General features: G+C 36.3%; 1 protein-coding gene across 1 annotated transcript; it reads left to right on the top strand.

Moving 5' to 3' along the window:
* Nucleotides 1–273: 273 nt before the first annotated feature.
* On the top strand, nt 274–22,867 carry LOC309598475 (uncharacterized protein; the record flags this gene model as incomplete). Its single annotated transcript, XM_082329107.1, has 16 exons — nt 274–324; nt 1,236–1,304; nt 1,783–1,813; nt 4,012–4,071; nt 4,486–4,566; nt 5,840–5,976; nt 7,879–8,001; nt 9,640–9,682; nt 10,865–10,984; nt 11,768–11,909; nt 13,971–14,016; nt 14,353–14,412; nt 16,483–16,590; nt 18,301–18,397; nt 19,406–19,603; nt 22,788–22,867. 16 exons carry the CDS (start codon nt 274–276, stop codon nt 22,865–22,867), a joined length of 1,446 nt encoding a protein of 481 aa, XP_082185233.1.
* Between the last annotated feature and the right edge of the window lie 51 nt (nt 22,868–22,918).

Raw genomic sequence — 22,918 nt, 5'->3', positions numbered from 1 at the left:
GATCTTCTGGTGGCTTTGTGTTTCCTGAGGGAAACTCTTGGAGAAGAATTGTTTCTTTCCATGCTGTACTTTTGCTCTCCAGTTAAAAACATGATCGCTAGCCTGGAGATTTAAAGGCTGAATGTAATGGAGGGTGAGGCACAATTAAAACGGGAACATGCATGATCCTTAAATGGGTGGAACAAGAATATGAATGATTTTGTGAAGCTAAAGTAAGAGTTTGCAATCTTTTTGCAATTTATCTAGAGCTTCCTTATCATCTAAAAATCAAATATGGACCCTGAAGCTGAGATAAAGAAGCAAGTAAACCCTTTCTACTGCAATGTAAGTATTCCTTACTGAAAACTGTAACTAAAACAAAATCATTTTGGTAAAGTTGGACCAAACTAAGTGTGAACTTTTTTTTTTCTCTTGAGCAAAATTGATAAACAGCACTGGAGTTGAGCTTATTTTGCTGTCTTTGTCATGTTTGACTTGGATGTGTCAGGAACGAACTTACTAAAATGAATAATTTTAATAATATTATGTTTTTAAATAAAGGCATTCTTTTACAGTGGAAGATTAAACTGCAGCTCCTGTTCAGGGAAAAAAAAAAAATCCTAGTTTATCTGGTTCTCAGATTTATTGCTGTTGCACCTTGGTTTTTTTAGCACCTTGTTTTTTTTAGAGGAGGAGAAAATATTTGGACTGCTTTTGTGCATTCACATGAATTGAAACCTAATCTGCTCCTGTTCTGAATCAGCCCAGGCATAAACCAGCTGTGACTGGAAAACTTAATATGCATGTGAGTGAGGCAGGCCCCAAACTGATGAGAGTGTTAGTCCAGATGCAGCACTGAGGAGAACTGGCTCATCTTAGACAGGTGTACTGGCGTGTTACAATTATGCTATGCCTCTGGTTCAGACTTGGTTAACGGTGTGTGAGGAAGATCTTGGATCTGTCTTTACTTATCCACACAAAAATATGCTATGAGATTTTTGCAGGATTCTGGAGACATCTGAAATTTTTATGTGATGTGGAGAGTCCTTTTCATTGAACTGTATTTGGGTGGTCTTGGAGTCTCATAAAGAAAAGTTCTAGAAGCTGCTTTAGTGTGTCTTTGGAGGAATAGTGCTTTTGTAGAACTTAGCTATAGTGACATTTTGATAACAGATTTGGGTTTTTTTGATATCAGTGGTATTTTTTTTCTGTTGGTTTGTGCCCAATGCTAGAAATACTTCTTCTCTTTAACCTAGATTTGCAAAATCTGGTGTGCTTCTGCATTAAACTTGCAGACTCACTTCCTTGGATTCAAACACAAGACGGTAAGATCAGTTTTTGAATGCACCTTTTGTCAGATTTTAGATTTATTTAGCAACAGAATATGGGTTTGAAATCTGATTTTTAATGTAGTGTTAAAACATGCAATTTCAGATATTCAGCTAGTTTTGTTGCTTTACTATTTTGTTTACTGCAATAAAGTAGAACTTAGTTTTTGTACATTAGTCTTATCAGAAAATGTTGTTACAACTTCGTGTCTTGTATTCTGGATTAGCAAAGACAATACGTGAGAATACGTGGCTGCTAATAAATGCAGAATGGAATTATTTAAATCATAGACAATCTAGAAAAAAAGATGTGTGTGTCTCTAACGTTTCATGTAATTATCTATTCACCTGTGATAATCTGTGGTGTTGGTGTTAATCTAACTTATTTTATAAATAATTAAATGTTCGCATTGTTATTTTTTGAATATTAAGTGTCTGTCTTTCTTCCTGGTCGGTTGATGACTTGGTAACTTAGGTTGAAGAAGCACTGAAAGCTCATGGCATTGGTAAGTGCAAGTTTTTTTACTTCCTACTCTGTTCTATAGATGCACCTTTCTCCCCACCCCAATGTAGTTGTTTATGAAACAAACAAGAAAAAGACTTTCTCAAGACTTGCGCTTTAAGACCTGTCTTGTGTGCTTTAATGACATATCTATCTAATCCTACAGAAATCAATCAACAATACAAGCAAGAGGTATGCAAAGTTTATTAAAAAGAGCTAGCTACAATACTACAAATCACTGACACTGAAGTTTTGAGAAACCTTAAAGCATTCAAGACCTTAGAGACCTTCGAGATTTAAAATGCATTTTAAAAAAACTATGCTTCTTAAAGCATGTAGAAATACTTTTTTCTGTATGTATTTTATATTTGTTTTTTAGAAGAGCTTATTAAAAATACCTTAATTAGCTGAAGCAAAGTACTTTTAATAGGTTTAATATATCATTAAACCTTCCCCAGGTCTTTATGAACTGGTCTAGTTCCAGAAGGAATGAAGGTCTAACTATGTTCATAATTGTTCTCCTGCTTCTGTTTCATGATGCACCAAAATGTATTTACAGGCTTCTACAGTGCACTGCTACTAGAATTTGGTTTGAAAGTTGTGGCCCAAGTATACACAGTCACTGCACCTACTCAGTCTGGGAATTTTTGTACAGACTGTAAAGCAAATTTAAATATTTAGCAGCTCGATGCTGCTGAAATGGATGCCCTGAAATGTTTAGAGGTGAATTGGAAGATAGTCATCATGTCTTTTTATTTCTTCTTTTTTTTTTTTTTTTAAAGGATTGGTTTGCCACTAAAAAACTTGATGAGTTCTAGTGACCAGAATGTGATTCATGTTATTAGAATCTCTGTAGGTTTATCTTCATAACACTTTATTTCTTTTCTTTTACTCTTCTGATCTTTTCATTAAGATCATTTCAGAAGGTTGGTGATAATGCAGCCAGTATTAAGTAAAATCTAATTGGCAGGAATGAGCTGGCAACTTTATCAGTTTATAAACATGATATAGTTTGTAACTTAAATACTCAAGAAAAGTTTTAATGAAGATTCTCTCTCTAATCAAATCATATGTGACTCTTTCTGATGTGGTAGTATAGGCTGAAGCCTTTTGACTCACACCTTCTGTTTAGGGTTTATTGTAAGCCTTATGCTCAACTTTTTATCAATATCTGATGTTTTAGTAAGAGATTACTCGCAACAGGAGAATAACAGGGTTGAGGGGCATTTAAGAGATGAAAAAAATAAAATTTGCCATCAGCTGGTGTTGTTTCAGGTACTGCTTTATTTATTTATTTATTTTATTACCATATAGTAAAATGCTGAGCTTTCTGAATTTCTGAAATTCTATTCTTCTTGTCCTATAGTGAATGCGTGAAGCCCCTATTCACAGAATAGCAACTTGCTTCCTGTGCATGCTTGGCATTCCACTCCCAAACACACAGAATCTCATCTTGTACAGATCTCTCTCCAGGCTCCTCAATGGCAGATCATGTTACGTGGTCACCTCTGTCCTACCTTTCTTACGGTTCTGCAGCCCCAGCCCTATGACACGCCATGTGTGGACAGGAAAAAATATTTGACTGGGGAGAGGATAGCTGCAGAACTTTTCAACAAGATGGGAAGGTTATGGGCTGAGTCAAGTGCCCTGGCAGGCAGCATGTGGGTTGGCAGTTTAAGCACCTCAAGTTCCGTGGATTTAAACTGAATTGCTGTGATGTATTGCGTTACAGTAGTCCTGAAATTTATGAAATGAAGCTTTGCTCATTATAGAATAAAAGATATTTGCACCATGGTGAATCAGTCAGGCTTTTCCCTTGTTGAAGGTTGTCTTCTATATAAATTACATTACAGCCAAAATTACTTGCAATTTAAGCCACTATTTACTAATTTAATTTTGTGATGTGTGTTTGAACCTATGTTGTGCGATAACTAGTGGCTTGGTTGGTCTTCCTCTCTGTCTGCTTCGTTGAATTGCCTGATGTTAAATAACTTCGTTATTGTTTGGAGTAAATGTTTTTTGATCATTTTTTGCAAAAAAAAAAAATAAAAAAAATCTCATAGTACATTCAAAACTAAACATAGATTGTTTATCTTATGTCACCAAAAGCTCAAAGAGTTTTCTTTAAAAAAATCCATTATCATACCAAATTGGTTTTTGTACTTACAATTTTATTTCCACTTCTGGTTTGTTTTTATTTAGTCAAAACTGCAAGTGGCTCAGGGGAGCAAGTGAAAACACCTGTAAAACTTCCTGATTATGGTAAGAATGTTTAATAGGAAAAAAAAAAGAAATAAAATGTTTTGAGTACAGTATTATAAGTGATGTCTAGACCTTAGCAGGTCATTGGGAATTCACTTTTGTTCATTGTATTTTCCATCTGCAGTAATATTTTTTTAATAACACTTAAAACAATATTTGCAAACAAAATGCTATAAAAAGAATGAAAATAGAATTGGGGGGATAATGTTTGTCAACAACTGACTTAGTTTGTGATGTGGGGCCATGTATAAGCAGGACTCACTTGAATATGAATTTCTCAGCATATTTTCTCTAGGCCAAAGGTGAAACTCAGGAGTTCGTTTCATTTTGGAGTGTTTTTGTCACGTGACTTGAGACTTGGAAGACTGACAGATGGATGATGTGGGATTACATAAAATTGATTTTATCTTACAGTGCAAACTGAGCCAGAGAGGTTTCATGGACAGACCTTGGAAGAACAGCTTAATACGTGTAAAGATTCAGAACCTGCACTTGGTGAGGGTTTTTAATACTGAATTGTTTGCTTGTGTGATGTTTACCTTTAAAGAGTACCAAGTAATTTTTTTAAAATGTAAAATTAGATAATGTGTAATAAAATCTTACTAAGTTTACATTGAGTACCTAGTAGTATGGTATGAAAGTGACTGATCTTAGTGCCAGAATCGTTGGATTTGGCCTGGAATATTTTTTATTAGGGTAGATACCATAGGCTGAAAGTATGCTCTAGACACAATCTAAGGTGAAATGACAGAAAGGAACTTTGACTTAAATGATTGTTACTGTTCTTTGCAATTTAACTGCTAATCCTGTGGAGGGAAGGGAGAGAGAAGTGGACAGGAAAAATAGCTACAAGGCATATATTAAAATGCATTCCCTTTAAATAGTTACAAAAGAATTGTTGCTATTAATTTTTTAGGTGATTTAAAAAAACAAAATTGCCAACTTCTATGCAGCAAACATAAGGTGTCTTAAAGAAATTCAGTTTTCTACCTTTGGTGTTGAGGAAGTGTTGTGGTTTAACCCCATCCAGCAACTAAGCACCACACAGCCGCTCGCTCACTCCCCCCCGGTGGGATGGGGGAGAGAATCGGAAGAGTAAAAGTGAGAAAACTCATGGGTTGAGATAAAGACAGTTTCATAGGTAAAGCAAAAGCCGCGCATGCAAGCAAAGCAAAACAAGGAATTCATTCACTGCTTCCCATGGGCAGGCAGGTGTTCAGCCATCCTCAGGAAAGCAGGGCTCCATCACACGTAATGGTTACTTGGGAAGACAAACGCCATCACTCCAAACGTGCCCCCCACCTTCCTTCTTCTTCCTCCAGCTTATACACTGAGCATGATGTCATATGGTATGGAACAGCCCCTTTGGCCAGTCTGGGTCAGCTGTCCTAGCTATGCTCCCTCCCAGCTTCTTATGCACCTGGCAGAGCACGAGAAGCTGAGAAGTCCTTGACTGGTGTAAACTCTGCTCAGCAAGAACGAAAACATCAGTGTGTTATCAACATTATTCTCATCCTAAATCCAAAACACAGCACTCTACCAGCTACTAAGAAGAAAACTAACTCTATCCCAGCTGAAACCAGGACAGGAAGTCTAGACACGCAAAAGATAAAATAACAAAATAATGATGGTTCTGAAACTCTTGGTTCACGTGTTTGGCGTGTTTCCATTAAAGTTTCATTTAATGTCTCTTTTGTAACTAGCACTGATTATTTGTCTCAGCAAACATCCAATTTCCTAACTTTTTTTTTTTTTTTTACCAATACAGGACTTAATTATGTAATTGAATACCGATCAAAAGACAATTTCCCTTTTCTCTACGAATGTCAACTGTGCCACTGTAAAACAGGACTGAGTAACATGTTCATGCATGTTTGTGGTTCCAAGCATAGACTGGCATACTTGGTAAGTTTTTAAAGTAAAGATTTTGGGGTTTTTTTTTGGTTATAATAATTTAAGTAGAGAATTCGCTACTCATATTATGATTAAAAAAAAAAAGGTGTTATATAAGCTTTTGTGAAAATGTGTGTGTGTTTGTGTTGCAACTGTGCAACTTGGTTTATGCATCAATAATGTGTATGCCTGTCCATGACTGACACTGAGTTTTAGTTTATTCTGCTTTGGTTGACCAGCAATGCCAATAGTGAAATCCACAGCTAAAATTGACTAGAAGTAGGTTTTTGGCTAAATTTTGTATTATATTAAAGAACTGGATCAATGAAGAAATTGTTCCATCTTTCAGATGCTTTAGACTAAAAGGAACTTAATTATAAATGAACATGATATGTATTGGAGAGAGGCTGTGACTTGGAATGTGGGGGGAAAAAAAAAGTTTTATTCCCAGTTTTGTGGCTGGACAAGCGATGTAAGTTCTGTGCCTGCTTTCTGGAAATTTGCAAAGCTCTTAATGTTCATGTCAGCCCACGAATGCTTAAATACATTTTGCTTTGAACTGTTGATTTTTTTTAGTATGTTTACAGAAATGAAGCTATCCAGTCTTTGAATGTTTACTTCAATGTATTTGTTCAGGATGGGCTTAAACAAGACCGAGAAAGCAATATTCTGAAAAGTATTTTGATACTTTCCATAAAATACCTGCTGAAAGTTGGTATTCTACCCCACGTATCTTAAAGTCATATAAAGTTGTTGAGTTCGTATGGCATTTTGAGGGAGTTTTAGAGCTAATGTTGTTATCGGGTGTATTGTGATGTGTCTGCCATGATATCCTCCATAAACATCATGCTGATTTTGGTTATTAACTCCGATGTATATGCTGAGTGAGACTTGCATTGGTAGTTTTGATATTCTCAGCTCTTGTATTTCTTGTTTACTTTGAACCGTTTCCTGCAATTCTGAATCTTATGCTTGTTAACTGCATCTCTGTTATATTCTTAAATACTATAAGATATAATAATTCAAGAAGGATAACTTTTAAGTCATGCACCTGGGATGGAATAACCCTAGGCAGTGGGACAGGCAGGAGACTAAAAGGCTGGAATTTGCTCTGCTGAAAAGTAGCTGGGGGTCCTGGTGGACAGCAAGCTTAAGATGAGTAGTGTGCCCGGGCATCAATGAAGGCTAACAGAAAGCTGAGCTATGCTAACAGCAAGCTGAGCTATACTAACAGGAGTATAGCCAGTAGATCAAGGGAAGTGATTATTCCCCTGTTCCTGATCCTTTTTAGGCCATATCTAGAATATCGTGTCCAGTTTTGTGCTACTGCAGACAAGAAAGTTAGTGATGAAATTGAGCAAGTCCAGTGGAGAGCTGCCAAGATGGTCAGGGGGCTGAAGCACTTGCCCTGTCAGTAGAGGTTAAGGTAATTGGGCTTGTTCAGCCTGGAGAAGAAAAAGTGTCAGGGGGATCTAACAGTAGCCCTCTAATACCTCAGGTTATTAAGATGGCAGAATCAGGCCTTTAAGGAAGTGCATGGCAGTAGCATAAATTCAAACATGGGAGTTTCATACTTGATAATAAGGAAGAAGTTCTTCACTGTGAGGGCAGTCAAGCATTGGAGCAGGTTGCCCAGAGAGATGGGGGAATCTCTGTAGTCACAGGATTTTAAGACCCAAGTGGACAAAGCCCTGTGCAACCAGGTCGGCGTTCAGTGTCAACCCTGTTTTGAGCAGAAGATTTGGCTTCAGTTCCCTAAATTATTCTGTGATTCTATAAATAATCATTTTAGAAAGTTCTGCTATGTATTTGCAAAGGTTGACTTATCTCCTACGATCATTAGCTGTGCTAGGTCTGGAAAGACTCGCGTAGGATAAAGTGTGACTTCAGGATTTGTGTTTCCGTATTTTCTAGAAACAACATTATCCTGAGATAGCAGAATCTGATGAAGTTAAGGGTAAAGGCTCCGAACTGAACAGAAAAGTTAGGCAAGTTGCATTAACGATTGAGAAGAAAGAAGGAAGAAAACAAATAAAGGTACATTTCTTTAAGAATTCCAGAAGTTTCATATTTATGTAAAAAAAAAAAGTAATTTCTGTTATGGTGGGCAGATCTGCTTTGGATGGTAGGAAAATCTTGCTTTTTTAACCTTTATTACAAGTGCTTTCTGTCATCTTAATAATTTTTCCAGGATTACTCTGGACACAATTTCCCATTGGTCACTCCCATCATAAGTATTTCTCTTGTTTGAAATAATACTCTTGCTACCTGAGTCTACAAAAATATGACTCTGGAGTGCAAAAATAACACAAAATATCTATATTAATATTTAATCGATTCCCAGCTGGGGGCGTGTATGGGTAAAATAACTTGTTTCGTTGTTGCTAGGAAACTATGACTTTTCTGAATTAGTTTCTGCTTTGTTAGCACCTTGTGCCAATTCTCAGAGGAGCCAGGTAAAAATTCTGGTAGTACAGAGGGAAATGTGGGAATCTGCAGGTGGATATAAGGTTATCAGCAATGCCACAGGATCACAGGGGCACCACAGGCTTGAATTCTTGGGGAGCTGCACCCTTAGAAGCGTGTTTTTATGAAGGTATCTTCATATTGCTCTCTGTTGATGTTTACACCACAGTAGTATTTAGAAATGTTTACCACCTTTATCTGGGCAGGATATTGACAAGGTTTCTTCTTGAGGTGTACCTTACCACTGATTCATGACAAGTTTACTCAGGTGCTTAGTGTTCTTTATGGTATGCATTAATTTTTTTTTCTCCATCAATTTCAACATCCTGCTTGTTAAGCAGTGTTTTTTGGCAAGATCTCTTGCTAATGCTACTAAATGTGCATAGGCTAGGTCTCACTTCAAAGCGGAGTTCACAATACTACTGTGTTTAAGCTCGCTATGTCCTGCTCATCTGAAAAAAGAGCCATGTTTCTTTCTGTGCAATAGTATCACAGCTAGGCTCAAGGATGAGAGCCTGTACTGATCCTACTCTTTTTTGATTAAAAAAAAAGTATGGGAATATTGGAAGATCAAGTCTTTCTTCTAGAGTGAATGCTCTAGAAAGGAGAGATTTCAGATTATCAAATTCAATCTGTCTGCATATCCTTCATTTTTAACTTCTGCTTAAAAACAAAACTGACTTGGCAGCAAATTTTTTTTTTTTACCTACTTAATTCAAATTTCTTCTTGATTCAAGACTGTATATTTTACTTGAGGCTTATGTTCATGGATATAGAAATAATTAATTCCATCTATATTTTGTAGACTGTTGTTTTTCTAGGAACATTTTCACTACATCCATAGCAAATCCATCCTTGATTTAAGAGACTTTTAAATAGAGTGTGCATAACCTGGTTTAATTTTACTGCTACATTTTCTGAAACCAGCTATTCGATTTTTTTTTTTTTTTTTTTTTTTTTTTTTCTCTAACAAAAATTTAGTTGTGGTAAATAAGTGTCCAGGTAACTGACTGACTGACTTTTTTAATATACATTCATATGTATATTTAATTTACATATTTCATTTAATATACATTCATTAAACACATACTTATGTGTTTAACATTACTGGTCATATATCAGTAAAAAAATAAATATTTCCCTCTGATGAAAGACCTATGGAATAATTTTATCTACAAAATAGCTAACATAAGTGGGTTTTATTTTTAGGTTGTTACAGATGCTCCGATAATGAGGAGGAGATGGCAAGAATGTAAGTGTGTTCAGTGGGATGTAAATTGTACGTTTCTAATTTGGGTAAACTCCCTTTGATCTAAATCAGCTTGATTTAAGGGCAAATAGAAAGATTTGGTCAGTAACTGTAGTGTGTGCTTATGTTCTAAGCTGCATTTTGTATGGTTTATATTGAAAATTTGATGGATGAACAAGTTCTTCCATGGGCAACATAACCACAGAGACCTGTTTTATATGGCTTTGTTCTCTCTCCCTCTTTCCATCCCAGTCCCTCTCACTTCCCAGGATCCTTTACCTATGATTTCTTTTTATCTGGTAACTGCTGTAGTTCCCACAGTGCCAACTACTCACAAGCATTTTGGTGAAATGGGCAAAAGCAGCAGGTCGGAGCTCCATGCGTGTATTTAATTTGCAGTCTGGAAAGCCAGACAGAATTTTTAAAGGGTAGCTATAGCTCTTATGTGTGAAAGAAAACTTCCTGTTTTACTAGCCATTGATACTCACAAACCTGTAGGAACATGGTGTCTGTGAGACTTCTCCACTCAGTTTAAATCTTTCAAAACTCGTCGTAGTACAGTGTCATGCAGACAGACAGGCAGTACGACAGGCAAATTGCATGCCACTTTAGGAAATAGCTAAAAATTGCTACGAGACCCTTATTCTCAGACCTGCATGAAAAATAAAGATTTGAATTAAAACTAATGTGCTTAATTTTAATGTGTATTAGTATGTAAATGGTGTCTTAAAATAGCTCAATAAAAGTAATGAGAAGATTATTTCTATAATGATCTAGATTAGCAGCGTCATACCCTGAAGAGGAAAGATATCCATTTCGAATCTAGGAAAGTGTTTTGAAATAAGTTGAATACTATTCAAATTACGTTTCTTGACTGTAACCTATTGATTAACGTGTCTAATTTTGCACATGGTTATATGGCATTCTACTATATTTATAATATTTACATCTTTTAAGAAATTTATGTATGTAATTATAACCAGGGTATAAAATATTTAAAACATTGTTATTAATTTGTAGTTCCTATTTAATGTGCTTTCACATAATAATGCTTATAAAATTATTCTTAATGTTTGTAACTAATAGTGCACAGAAGCAGAGCTAGTTGAAATTGAAGTGCAGTTTTAGAACCCTCCTCTATCAAGGTAACGTCCGTTGTGCTACATTTCAAGCATGTTTGTTTAGATCCTAGTGCAGATGACAGCCCTTCAAAAGCTAAAGTTCAGCACGTGGATATGTCACTTGGTAATGAAGAAAAAACAGATTGTAAAAATAAGGATGGAAAAATGCCAGACCCTATTCAAGGTAAGAGAAAAATGATTTTTTTTTTAATTAATCTTTTTTAACTTTCACCAATGCATGAATTATTTACTCTGTATGTGCCTGTTTATAGCCTCTATAGTTACGTTCTGCTATAAAAGGTGAATTTGTCCAGTGTGTGGATGGGTTTGGGGTCTGTGGCAGAGGAAAGAAGAATCCCAGTGTTTGCAAAGAAACCAGTCCAGTTTTACTTAACATTGCTGGATATGTTAGAACAGAAACAAGACAAGATTCATGATTAGAAATTTTTACTATGTGTATTTTTGGTGGAAAGCACAGACTCTTTTTGGGCATATAAGCTGTTCTTCAGTGTCAGGAAAAAAAAAATGGGAACAGCTGCATGCCAGACTGTTTGTTTAGAGCACAAGAATAAAAAGGAAATAGATTGGATAGATTTTTTTTTTTGCTTATTTTCTTGAAAACAAAACCAGAATTAAATATAAAAACCAGTGAACACCATGTAACTGAAGAAACATCAGAAGTTGCTGCTTTGTTGTAGACTTAATATCAAAGGTGAGATTAGGGTTCTGTCTAAATGCATTATAACTATTCAGTGTATTTCTGATCAGAAATACAAACTTGTGCTTCATGGCTGAACCAAATCTTTGATTTTTAGGTTCAGTTTTTATTTTATTTCTTCACAAGATACCTCACTTTCACCTTCAGGTTTTATTGATGTTATCTTTCAAAAAAATTATAAGCAAAGAATACTTTTAAATTTAAATATTGGAAAACCATTACTAAATATACTGATTTTTGTTGTTTTAGATGAAAAGAATGTTCAAGAGGAGCAGGAAAAAAGTCAGAAAGAACAGGCAAAAACAGATGAGAAGGTTGAACCTAATAAGGCTATTGAAAGCAGCAGAGGCAACCAGACTGAAGAAGGCAGCAAAGGCAACAACTCAGAAAAGTAAAACAAACAAAAAAACAATCCACCACCCCCAAAAACCAAAACCCTTTAAACTTACTCAAAGGAAAATGTAGATGATAACTGTCTACACTGGATTTGCATACAGTGTGCTGTGACAAAGAAAGGCATACTATAATAGTAAAATGCTTGTCTTCTGAAATTGTGCTCAGCTGTAAAATTCTCTCATCAACAGAAAACCTGGTGTATGTAAAGTGACCTCAGATTTTGCTCTAGATGCAACTAGTTTTTATATTTAACTGTGTTATCCTTAAAGCATAATCTTCATGTAGTACAAGTTCAAAAAGAATGTTCCCTCGTGGTTTAAAAAACCCCTCTGGTATGGGTTCATGTCAGGTAATTAGCGTGGTATGTGAACTGATTTTAGAAGGAAAAGATAATCAGTAAATAGCTGTAACAATTGGGGTTCATCTTTACAAAAGATTTCACGGAGGAACAATAAGAAGTATTGTGTGTGGTTCTAAAATGGTGAAACTGTGCTTGCTGTTGTAAACATCTTTATTAATAACAGTATTGTGAGTTTAATTTGAACTGTCAGCCTTTGTGCGAGGGGGATATCTCCAACATCAGTCATCTTTCTGCAACACCAGGAACCACAGGAAAGCATTCGATAAGGGATATGCATGCATCAACCCAAACATAAGACTTTTGTTCCAACAATTAGTTCTTTGATTTTGCTCTAATGACATTCTTTTAGTTTCTTAACTTCCAACCAGTAATATCTCTCCCAGACATGGAGGGCTAAAATCTTTTGCTTGTTTACTGTTACCCAGTAAAAGAAGAAATTTTCTTGTTCCTGAAATGCCTTTTTGTAGGACTTCTGCCTCTCTATGGGGCAACCATTGAGGAAAAGGATTAATTGAAACCAGATTCAAGTCCAGATTTATGAATCTTTGTGTTCATTTGTCTGGCTTTCAAATAACTGTAACAGTTCTTAATCTGCAGAGTGAACTAGTTTGGGAAAACATCAAAAATAGGGCATTAATAAAAGCTCAGACATCCACATCTGGCAACGCTGCTGTCTTTTTTCTACCTGACAGTGAACAGCACCCTTTGGAAAATCACTTAATGTTGTTCTTTTAATCCAGTTTTTCAGCTAGATCCTGGGTAACTATAAGCAGCCAGGTGTTTCAGTGAGAGACTGATTTGGAAGTGAGTTACTAAATTAGGACTTCAGCTTGTTCCTTTACTGTTTATTTTTGTGAGACTTCTGAGAGATGTGAACTCAATATATAGTTTCTTAAAAGGAATAAGATCAGATTCTCATTGACAGCAAGCAGTCAAATGATGTTTCCGCTTAAAGATTCTGCAATATCAGTCTGAGAATTTCTATTACTGTGAATTTCTTTGTAGTGAAGTTCTGCACAGACAGTCATCTGAAGATGTAAATTGAGTTCATTAAATGTATCATCTGCTTTTACTACACTTTTGATTCCTAACAAGGATATCAAGAAAGAGGGGGGGTTAGGCTTGGCAGTCATATGGTTTTGGTTAATTTAAAAAAGACAGGCACTCTCAGCCCTGGTTCCTGGGCTTGCAAAAGGATGGAACGCATCTATAGCAGTTGTAGTTGCAGAACAGCGCAAATATGGGTTAGTAACGTTTAGTCATATGAATCTTTGTATGCTCAGTATCTCTGTGGCTACATTGCAAAATGCTTCTTTTTATAGCTGAATTTTTGTAAAGGCAAGTTTGTGAAGTGCTGGTAAAAATCATACTGTAATTAGAGGCCTTATCTTTCTGCAATGCATACAAAAAGCTTACAGCTTTTATTACCAATGTCAAACTTTTTTCTTAACTCTGGATTTTAGAACTCGTGTACTAGCTAATCACACTAAAAAAAACCCTCGTAAATAATTTTTACGATGATATCTGGGACCACTGGGATTTCTGCAAGGAAATGATGGGACCTTTCAGGGTGTGTCAGAACTACTGCAGTAGTAGTGAGTCAGGAATTTAAACTGATTATCAGTTATTGACTGGCTACACTTTTTTGATAGCTCAACCAACTGTATACTGTTTATTTATTTATTCTGTCTTAAGGTGTGAGACCAGTAAACAATCACAGGAAGAAAACAAGGAAGTGGAGGTGAATATTTTTCCGTTAATGGGTTGCTCCAGTTTACAAATGGTTGGGGAAATAAGTACTTTATTATATGATTGGCAATGGTGTTTGCTTTTGCTTATTCAAATTAATAATATTATTGACAATAAATTAGCTGCAAGTTACTAAGCAAAACTATTAAGAACAAGGTTTTTTCCTACTTTGTCGTGAAAATACATGTACATGTTTCATACAAGCACACACAATTTAATTAGAGCAAGAATCTAGAATAACCATAATAATAATTACTGTTTAATTTTAGTTATAAGTACTGCACATAACTGATCTCTGGACTTTTTTTTTTTTTTTAATATTAAACAGCAAGAATTTACAGCAAATCCTGAAGAATTCACTAGTCAAGAAGAACTGTTGGGTTATTTGGTGAGTGTTAAATCTTACCTTGCAATGTAATTTTTGGGAAAAAATTCACCGAATTACTAAGTTTTAAAATGTAGCGAGTAACATGAAAGCCAAAATGCAGGCAGTCTCCTAATCTAACAACATATTTTGTCAGAAGGTAGGATTCAGAATAAAATTAATACCACTGAATTTATAATACATCTATTCATTCTAAAATTTCTAGACAGGGTTTTTGCCAAAGTACTGGTTTACTGTCAGAGGAATGACTTGCATTGAAAATTAATGCATTTTTCTGAACTACATGCTTAAGTAAAATGACCTTTTAAATTTTTTTTGCCTTTTATAATTGGTCTATCATTTTCAAATGAGGAATTTGGAAAGATGTAATTCAATAATGGAAGGAAGCGGCATGAAGAAAAATATCTAAGGTATGCAGAAAGGAAAGAAGCGATTTTTAAGAAATAAAATACAAGTTTTATACTTCAACAAAAAAACCCTATAAACTAAAAAAAAGGTACCTATTCCCTTTGTAAAGTGGAAGAACACCTGAGTTCTGTTCAGCTGTTGAAAATCTGTATTATGTACACATTCACAGCAGAGATACAATCAATAAAAAACTAGCAGTTGCCAGTTAGATGTATTAACAACATTGGTGGTCTTGCATACAGAAGTGGTGATTTTATTAAAAGCATCATTGACAAACTGTACGAAAATCTTTACTGTGTGACTCAGCTACTGCATGGTAATTTAAGCACTATTAACTATCATAAAATCTTTTTTCCCCTTTTTAATAGGGAATTATTAGGTGTAAAGATTGCACCTTGCTAATAAAACTTGAATTTGTTTTGAGGCATCCTCTTGCTTAGTATGATTGTCCTCCAAGAACAAAAGAGGACCATTGGGAACGTGATTGGAACAATGTTCTGTTTTGGAAAGTTTGAAAACTGTTTAGCTTCTACAGTCATTTTTTTTTTTTTAAAGCTGCATTATGTATTCCCATTGTTGTTGGATTCAAAAGGCTTCTTATGTACTGGAAAGTAATTTTACAAGTATCTTTCTCAGACTTGCTGTTCATATCATGGAATAATTCCAGTTGTTCAATAAATAGCCACAGTGTATAATTTTTTAACTGTGAAAATCAGTATGCTCAGCTTTGTCATTAAAATAATTCTATTTCTTTTATTGCCTAATAGCAGACATATCCTTGCCCACGTTTAATCTTCTCTTTCCATCTAGTTTTTAACAAGATCTTCTTTAAATATAACTTGTGCAAACCAGGAGGGATAAATACTTTTAGTGTTAAAAATAGAATATAATCCCTGTTATGCTGTCACATGTGGATTTAACGCTAGTTTTTTTTATTACGTTTTTCCATTGTCTGGAGTCTTTAAAGGTGTTTGTTTCTAATCCAGAAGACTTTGAATTGTTAGGACAGACCTGCAGTTCTATTACATTGTGCCCGGTGGAAGTGTCTCCAGCAGAACTTTATTAGTACAGACAAGAGGCTGAGGCAGGTAGCTCTCTTTGTGAGGGCTGTTAGCACCAGAACTTGCTCCTCTACTAGAGCTTCAGAGTTTCAAAGACTGCTTTTTCCTTAGGCTTTTTGGGAAGAAGGCGGTTAGTATAAGGCAAGGTGGCATATAGTTTCACATTCAGTAGCGTTCTAGATTTTTGCTACTTTCTAGAGAAATGGGTTATCGCTATATTGCCTCAGGAGAGTTGTACATATTCATTTGTATGCAGGTATCTTGGGAAGAGATCAAAATACTTAAGGAAAAGCATTTTCCTGTAGGTATTTCCAGGCATATTCTTGGGTTGTTCCTCTTCAAAGGATTGTATTGGGTAGCTGCAGCTTCCTTTTGTTAGGGTCCCCTTCCATTTCCTGCCCTCCCTTCCCCCCCAATTTATGGGATTAAAAATAAAAACTTTATTTGCTTTGTAACTTCAGCTATGTCTGACAGGAGGATAGAGACATAAAAAATGAGGTTCCTGCAGGTTTTGTTTATACATGATGATACTTCAGTCTTTCAGAGGGAATATTTTTTTATTGTGTGTTGGTTTTTTTTTGTTTTTTTGGGTTTTTTTTCCTAGCAAAGTTTTGAGATACTGAATGAAGATGATGCTTCATTTATCCTAAAAGTTACACAGACTCTTACAGATGCACTAGTGGAATATCGTCAGCAGGCTGCATCAAAAAAGGTAATTTGCATTTTGTTTTGGTTCTGTTCTACAAATCTGTAGATTCCTGTAATTATGCATTTTTATTGTTATAGATAGTTTAATTATACTTAAAAAATTGCTGTGGAAACTGTATGGTACGTTTTGGCCATTAAATACTTGAGTTTTTGTAGTGACGATAAAATAACTAAGCTTTATAGCTTTTCTGTTGAGCAGTCTTAATACTTTCTCTTCAAAGGTGTTTGGGTATTTTTTTTTTTTAATAGAAGCTAAAAATCATCTTGTCTCTTATTCCCCCTGCTCTTCCTTACATCTAAGGTTTTCTGCTCTTTTTACCCCCTTTCAGTTCTAACTTAAGCTCTTCTCATCGCTGCTGACTGCCCTGACACTCTTGTTCTGTATCCATTTCCTTTCCCAGCCTTCACTTTATTCACTGTGTAATCAAACATTATTGACATCAATTTTCTTTTTATACAAGTTTTTTTTTGGTCCTACTCTTTGGACTCTTCCCTTTGAGGTCTCTTTCTTCCTGGACTATTAGAAACCCAGTTTTTCCCCCTCTCTGCTATTACTTTTGACTGAGCTGTCTTTACACAGGCTTAGTATGGAGTTGTTCTGAGGAGTAATTTGAGGCTGCTGTGGTTGCCACTTGCGTTCCTTATACCTGCAGTTTACGTTCCGTTATACCATAATCTCCACAGTTTCCACGCTTGGGATGATTTTTCATTCGTTCCCCCATTGTCAACAGGGATGGTAGAAACTTTCCTCTTGTTGGTGATCAACATATTTGCCATAGGAAACGTTATTCCTTATCCCTTCCAACATTTCTTGGAGAATTGTCAGTATTGAACAGATTTCTTGTTCACTACAACAGCCTATCCTACTACTACAGCTACTTAACTACTTTTTTTATTTAAAGGGTGAGCTTAAGTGGGTAAAACTAAATGTGGGTAAGTACCAGCCAAAAAGCTGGAGAGAATCACAGGGGTGACACTTCAAGAAAAAAAGTTTCGGGGGTGGTTTGTTTGTTGTGTTTTGGGGTTTTTTTGTTGTCTTTTGTCTTCAAAAATCTTTCTTAATTCAGGACTTTATTATAAAGTTTATCTTTGTTCACCATATTCCATCTTTCCTTTCTTGCTTTCTTTCTGCCACAAAGGCTGTACTTCTCCACAATAAATTCCATGCCTACAGTTCTCATTAATTATTTACTGCTTTTTACTTCCTCATTAAGCTGACTTTCATCTTATTCCTGTTGGTTTTTCCATACAGGATTTTGTTGTTTTATTTATATGGAAAGAGGGCAAAATCTGATCTGTTACAAAACAATCAAATTCTAACTGAAGTAACTTCTAACCTACTAGTTGTAGAAAAATAATTTTTTTTTTGTATTCTGAACTGTGATCTTTCAACTGGTAATTTTTTAAGAAAATCTTTTATTCTGAGTGTAAAATGCTTCCTTTTTAGACCTGACAGGTTGAGAATTAGGCTCTATAAGTATCACTTCTTGGTCTAATAAAGTGCTTTTTCAGATGTAGAGAGATACCATGAGCAGTGTATGCATGGAAGTTCATTACCAGCTGTATGATTTTCAAATAAATTTTTTATTTTTCAGATTTGGTAGCAGAAATGCTGGTCTTTTATTTGTTTTGTGATCACTAAAAATGTTGTAGTTTGTCATTTTAAGAGATTGTCTTGATGAAATTCTGAACACAACTTTTTTCAAACTCATAGGACATCTTAGATACTGAATATAATGGAGAAGAGGCATTGGAACATTCCACAGAACAGTCTGACCTGACTTCAGCAGATATTAGTGACTCTGATACTGGTAATGTTAGCATTGCAGTCTTGAATGTGCTTTAATCTTAACACTGAACCTTGCATAAATTTTAGTAAGCTTTTTTTTCCTGCTTCTCTAAAAGCAGAACTTACGAGCAGAACAAAGCCAAGGTCAAGTAGCGTAAATTAATAGTTTTGGGGGTTTTCTTCCACCCTCTACAAACATTAGAAAGGGCAGACTATTCAAAAACATTCACCCTACTTAACTGTAGGATTTGGGGAAAAATTGAATTAGTTATGACTCTGACTTTCCTCTGCCCAGAGGCAAATGTTTCTAAGGAAGCTTTCAAAGTTTAACTCTGGCTTCCCCCCGCCCCATTTCTTCCCCTTCTTGGTGGAGAAGAGACTTAGTGCAGGTGTGGTGCAATCAAGGTGCTAGTGGAAAGAAAATCACGTTGTACAGGATGGAAAATTCTGTTTAATACCAGAATATTGCAGCTACTTGGCCTCAGTACTTCTGGTTGATTTTTTTTTTCAAAGAATCTTGGATTTCTTTGAACTTGTTTCCTTCTTGATATAAGGAAATGGTTATTTTTCTCAAGCATAGGAAGTACAATCCTGTGCTCGGAGAGGAAAAATACCCAGAATACTAGTGAAGCTATTTTGTATGATTTTTTTTTTTTTCTGTGTGGTGGCAATTTTATTTTTTTCTAGGAAGCTTAGCTTTTGAAAACCTCAATTAATACAATGCTCATAACAAAAATTGCAATGACCTATAATATATGAGACTTGGAACTTTTAGTTCCTTTTTGTAAGCATAATGGAAATAGCTTTCACCCACCTCCCCACCCTTGTTTCTGCAGGATTTTCTGTAAATGGAAAGCATTCCCGACTCTCGGTTGTAGGAAAATGTAGCAAAGTCAGATGTGAACCTTACCAGCAATGCTGCTGTGCCAGACTGGAAATGCTTGTTTTGAAAAGCCCTATTTAGAGAAATAAGTAATGAAGACTCCTCCGAATCTTCTCTTACTGAAAAACAATATTTCTCTTCTTTAAGACTATTCAAGCAGCCGATCAGCTAAGCAGTCCTTACCAGTAAATGAAGATGAACCCCAAAACTTTTCAACTGGCTCTTTGGAAACAGCATATGAGAACAACATCACTACTGAATTTTTGAACAGTGTAAGAAATATGAATGTTGAGGAAGTTACTGCTACTCTACACAAAATAGCAGCAGCAAATCCAGCTTTCAGAGGTAATTCACATATACATGCATACACACATCTATAAAAATTTACATAATATAATTTTGTTAGCTCTGTGAAATACTAAGGACTGTATCAGTCAAAGAACTTTGAGGTATTAAGGAGGACTGAAGAGACTTTTTTCCCCCCCTTTTAACTTTTGCAGGATCCAGTTTAGGAATGGTAATTCAAAACGGCTGCCTTCCCACGAAGGTGTTAATAATTGCTGAATTTCTTTTTAAATTCTTTTCTCATTTGTGCACAGTAACATTTACATGGTGAGAGATAGTAAACTAAAATCAAGCACGTTGTTATTAGAAAAAAGGAGAATTTTTTGCCTGTGATATAACTGGTGAAATGCTGTTTTTGGGAATGCCAACAGCAAAGAAATTTTTACTTATTGATTCCTGAAAGAACTGTACTTGTACAGTAACATAGAAATAATAACAGAGACAAGTAGTCTTTCTTTTGTTTACAAGTTTCTAATAAGTTTCAGCTACTAAACCTTCCCACGTCTCCAGTCAACTGCTGCCCTTTCTTCAGAAGCTTCCTGTGTACATTTCTAAGCTTTTCTGAGTGTGTTTAGGATCATCGGGGTAAAAAAAGAACACTGAAGATGAGTACATTGTAGAGAAGCTTAAGATATTCTTTGCCTGAGTGCTCACTGTGGAAGAAACTGGAGAGACTGCAATCTGTGCCATAACCTCTCCTTGGGCATGCGTGTGTGCGCAGGCACACCACGAGCTCAGCAGAGTGTCTGTTTGGAATGAAGTTCTGGAACAAACTGACAAGATAAAACCATGAAAACCATGAAAATTGTTATAACGCTTCCATGAATATCACCTGGTCCTAGGGACCTCCAGAACTAAATGGTTAAGTTACTGATAGTAGTGATTTCTCCCATAAAGCTTCCTTTGGAACCTGAAAATTTGTGGGTGGCAAATGTGGTTCCCTTTTACGTATATTTCTCTTTCTTTAGGGTTTTGTTGTATGTTGAACATAGCTGCTTGGTCACTGTCCCGCCCCTGCAGCTGACAGGGAAGAGAATAGGAAGAACAAAAGTGAGAAGACTCGTGGGTCGTGATAAAGACAGTTTAATAAGTCAAGGAAAGGGAGGGGCGGGGAACAAGTGATGCAAAGACAATCGCTCAGCACTTCCCACGAGCAGACTGACGTCCAGCCAGTCTCTGAGCAACAGCCACCTTGGAAGCCAACCCCACCCCCTCGCCTCCCCAGTTTTTATTGCTGACCATGATGTATGGAATATCCCTTTGGCAAGTTTGGGTCAATTTTCCCAGCTGTGTCCCTTACCCATCTTTTTCCCATCCCCTGCCTAATCATTGTGAGGGTGCAGTGTGGGAAAGAGAGAAAGCCTTGACGCTGTGCAAGCACCCTTGGGCAACAGCCAAACACTGGTCTGTTATCAATGCTGTTTTGGCCACAAATCCAAAACACAGCACCCTACAGGCTGCTATGAAGAAAGTTAACTCCATCCCAGCCAAAACCAGTACAGGATTCCAGGTGATCTTTGAAACTGCCAGCTTCTATTGGATAAGTGAATAGAAGCTGTTCAGAGAAACAAGGCAGGAATTAGTGGACACCTGGAAAAATATGATCTGCTTAGAGTGGTTGGGGGGGGAATAAATATGGCTTTTGTGATAAGCAATCCTTCCTTACAGACTTTCTGGAGTTGTCTGAAAGGGGTCAGGAAAGGAGTCAGATAAAGGTGATCCAGTTCATATAGTCTGTTTGGAATTCCAAGAAGCTTCTGATAGGTACCCTAATCAGAGGCTTTTAAGGGAACTAACTGGCTGTGGGAAAAGACGGAAATCCTTGCATTGTTTGAATAATAAACAGATAGCAAGCGGGCAATTACTTTTTAGAGTGAAAAGAGGTTCCAGTAGACAACTGTGGCCCTGTGCTTAAGACCTGTGCTGTTTAGTATCTTCACAAATGACCTGGAAAAAGGGATGAGTATCTGGATGACAAAATTTTGTCAAATTCAAAACAGTTACAAGTGTTGGTTGACTGATGAATTTCAAAAACTCCTCACCAGATCAGTGGAAATACCAACTGATTAGAAGAATATGTCAAATACAAGGAATTAAGGAAAGAATGGAAAGCAAGATGGGAGTCATCATTTTGCTATTGCATAAACTCATTCTTTGCCTGTATTTGGCATAGGGCGTATATTTCTGTTTGCCTTATTTCAGATAAAGGACTTCATTGCTGCAAAGGTTTAGAGAAGGCAACAAAATATGGGAATATCTTCCATATAAGAAGCAATAGAAAGCTAGGACTCTTTTTGGCCTGGAAAAGAGATGACTGAGATATTATAATAGAGATTTGTAAAATCATGAGTGGATGGAGATGACAGGCAGGATTCTATTATCTCCTATCTCTTTTGATCCATACACTTGGAGTAGTGTGGGAGTCCAGCTTCAAAATGGACAAAAAGAGATGGTTCTTCGTGCAGTAGTAGGCAGATGATTTATGGAACTCCTAGCAAAAGGATACCGAGGATACAGAAATATTGCACGTGTCCTTGTCTTTGCTGTCTGGGCCAGACTGGGCAAGTGTTTGGAAGAGGGCTACTGAGAAGTCTGCGGTATCAGACTTGGAAAGTTTTGTGAGCTGAAGATGATCTAAGATTGGGAGAACATACTCTTCCCACACCCCACGAAGCACCAGGCACACTGGCCTTGCTCTTACTCTGCCCTTCGCGTTTGGTTATGGGTGCTGAAAGTTTATTATTACCACTTAAGCACTCCCCGTGTGTCTTCTACTTCTCCTCTCCCCCTCCTAAAGTCATGGGCATTAGTTTCATCAAAGCAACGTTGGCTTTCTTGCTTGTGTTCGGACGAGGACACTTTGACTTATTGTTACAGTGATAAAATCAAGCACTTCTGGTCATGCTTTCCTGATTATCAGCTGCAGATCTTTGAAAGTCAGAGGCAGAGTAGAGGGGCAAGACAGACCCTTTAACTGAACAAGCGCAGCTGTCCATAGCAATATACAGGTATAGTTTCCAGGCACATTCTGACTGTTAACAGTTATGGTATTTTTCATTTAATAAGAAAAGATCCAAACTCATGTCAGCATCTAAATGTTTCAGTATAATTTGTGCTTTTAAATGTATTTTATCACCAAACCACTTATTTTCTGTTTTTACTTGTTTGTTTGCCTTTAACTAAGGAATTGATATTCCGAATGTTATAAGGATCCTGACTGAAAGTGGAACTCTGAGAAGACCAAGCAATGGCAGCACACAGTGACATGGTAGTTAATAGGGTTAATATAGCAATGTTTACTTTCTGTAAGTTTGA

This window comes from Platalea leucorodia (assembly GCF_965183815.1).
Source record: "Platalea leucorodia genome assembly, chromosome: 1".
NCBI classification, from domain to species: Eukaryota; Metazoa; Chordata; class Aves; order Pelecaniformes; family Threskiornithidae; genus Platalea; species Platalea leucorodia.
The sequence above is the reverse complement of the archived record's forward strand: the minus strand, read 5'-3'. Positions and strand labels throughout refer to the sequence as shown.